Source organism: Pseudomyrmex gracilis, unplaced genomic scaffold (assembly GCF_002006095.1).
Source record: "Pseudomyrmex gracilis isolate BER0280 unplaced genomic scaffold, ASM200609v1 scaffold_239, whole genome shotgun sequence".
NCBI classification, from domain to species: Eukaryota; Metazoa; Arthropoda; class Insecta; order Hymenoptera; family Formicidae; genus Pseudomyrmex; species Pseudomyrmex gracilis.
Genome location: NW_018020823.1, coordinates 11019 through 13014, shown reverse-complemented (window position 1 = coordinate 13014; position 1996 = coordinate 11019). Strand labels below are relative to the sequence as shown.

At 33.2% G+C, this 1996-nt stretch overlaps 1 protein-coding gene across 1 annotated transcript in view; it reads right to left on the bottom strand.

Annotated features, from left to right (window-relative positions):
* Positions 1-353: 353 nt before the first annotated feature.
* LOC109859113 (fatty acid synthase-like) overlaps positions 354-1996 on the bottom strand; it is a 4001-nt gene continuing 2358 nt past the window's right edge. Inside the window, exon 3 of the mRNA XM_020437028.1 lies at positions 354-369. Within this exon, the coding sequence (XP_020292617.1) occupies positions 354-369 (16 nt within the window). The remainder of the gene's footprint in view (positions 370-1996) is intronic.

The following is a 1996-nucleotide window of genomic DNA, read 5'->3' as shown; positions in this document are numbered from 1 at the left end:
TAGTGAATTTGTACATTTTTGCTTATCTGCGACAAAAATACATCTGTTATATAAAAATATATAAGGTAGGACAAAAATATATATTACATAAGAAAAGTGGAATATGTGCTAAATTACTTTATTTAGACCGAAATCTTCTTCTACCGAAGAAAGTAATGAATTTGTTGCTTTCAATAATATTATAGGTGACCGGATTGAAACCAATGAAGACATATCATATTCTCGAATAGCAATTAAATGTTTGTAAATTGTTGTACAAAATATTTTAATAGAATCAGTAGAAATCGGATTGGTTATTTCAGAATTATTTTTGATTAAAATATTTAGTTTTTCTTCCCAGGTAACATATTTACTCATGTCTGATATAATCTGAAACAAATATTAAACAACTGTTAGTAAATGTTAAACGTATAGAATATGTTTCTATTTACCATAGTTTTAATGTGTCAGCGCTATATATATATACATATATATACAGGGTGTCCCAGAATTGGTTTAACATCTCTCGTAGGCAGGTAGAAGGAATAAAACTGAGTCGAAAAGTCCTATACCATTTTGCTAGATTCGCAATAGTTACTGAGATTTTAATTAACAAAGATCCGCGAATAAGCGTGCATCAGGCTGTCTTAAGAGCCGTCTACAATGGAGAGTTGTAGGCCGTAATAGTAAGAAATTGACCAATCACAATCGATTATTCTTCTGTACTTTGTCTGTGATTAGTCAATTTCTTACTATTACGGCCTACAACTCTCCATTGTAGACGGCTCTTTATGCGTAGTCTACAACGAGAATTTAAGCTGTAAGACTTAAGCTTTAAGAAGGTATAAGACCCGATTTCACCATCTCCGATTAACTTAATTGGTCGATTATTTTGTTGGAATCGCCAATCATATTGGTCGATTGACTAAATTGACCAATCGCAATTGACTCGCAATCGATCGGTAAGTTAATCGTAGATAGTGGAAACGAGCCTTGTACTTTCTTAAAGCTTAAGTCTAACGGCTTAAATTCTCATTGTAGACGACGCATTACGCGCGGAGGACAGCCCGGCGCGCTTCGCACAATTACATTTTAATATGTATATGTTATAGTATATGCTGTTATATTAGCTCCTCCCATATGTCGCTATGGGTAACACCGTTAGCGCGCGAAGCGCACTGGGCTCTTACGGGCGTACGACAGCCCGATGCATGCTTATTCGCGGATTTTTGTTAATTAAAATCTCAGTAACTATTGCGAATCTAGCAACACATGGTATAGGACTTTTCGACTCAGTTTTATTCCTTCTACCTGCCTACAAAAGATGTTAAATCAATTCTGGGACACCCTGTATATGTATGTATGTGTATATGATATATTGTATAATATGTACGTTTGTCTTTCACACATGTATGTGTAATATTATATATTACATACCATTTCTGATACAGGTATATTAAACACATCCATTATTTGTTTTAACACAATAAGTTGAAATTCTTGATTATTAGTAAAAGGGAAAAATGTTTCCTGTAAGATTTTTAAGTACTTGGGAGTTCCGTCGATTAATACTAATCGCCCTCGAAAGTTTTTAGCTTCTAATTGTTTTACCATTTCAATAGCAATAAGAGATCCATATGAATATGCGCCAATTACAAATTCTGTAGAATCTGTTAGTTTTGATAAAATATGCTAAAAAATACAGGATTTTTGTAATTAATATTGCTTGTAAACACCATAAAACTTATAATTTCATTTCTAGATGTAAAAGTTTCTATTTCACTACATACAGGTAGAAGATCAGTGGCTGAGTGTACTACAGATTGAGCAGATTCAGGAAGATTAATAGAACTATGTTGTAGGCATAGTGCAGGAGCTTTAATTTTTGAAGCTATTGAGTTGTATACGTTAGCAAATCCTTCAATTCCTGGCAAAAGAAATACTTGGTTTCTACCTACTTCTCGTTGTGTAGAGAGCTCTATACAAATGTTTGAAAATATATCTAAGTCAGATATTA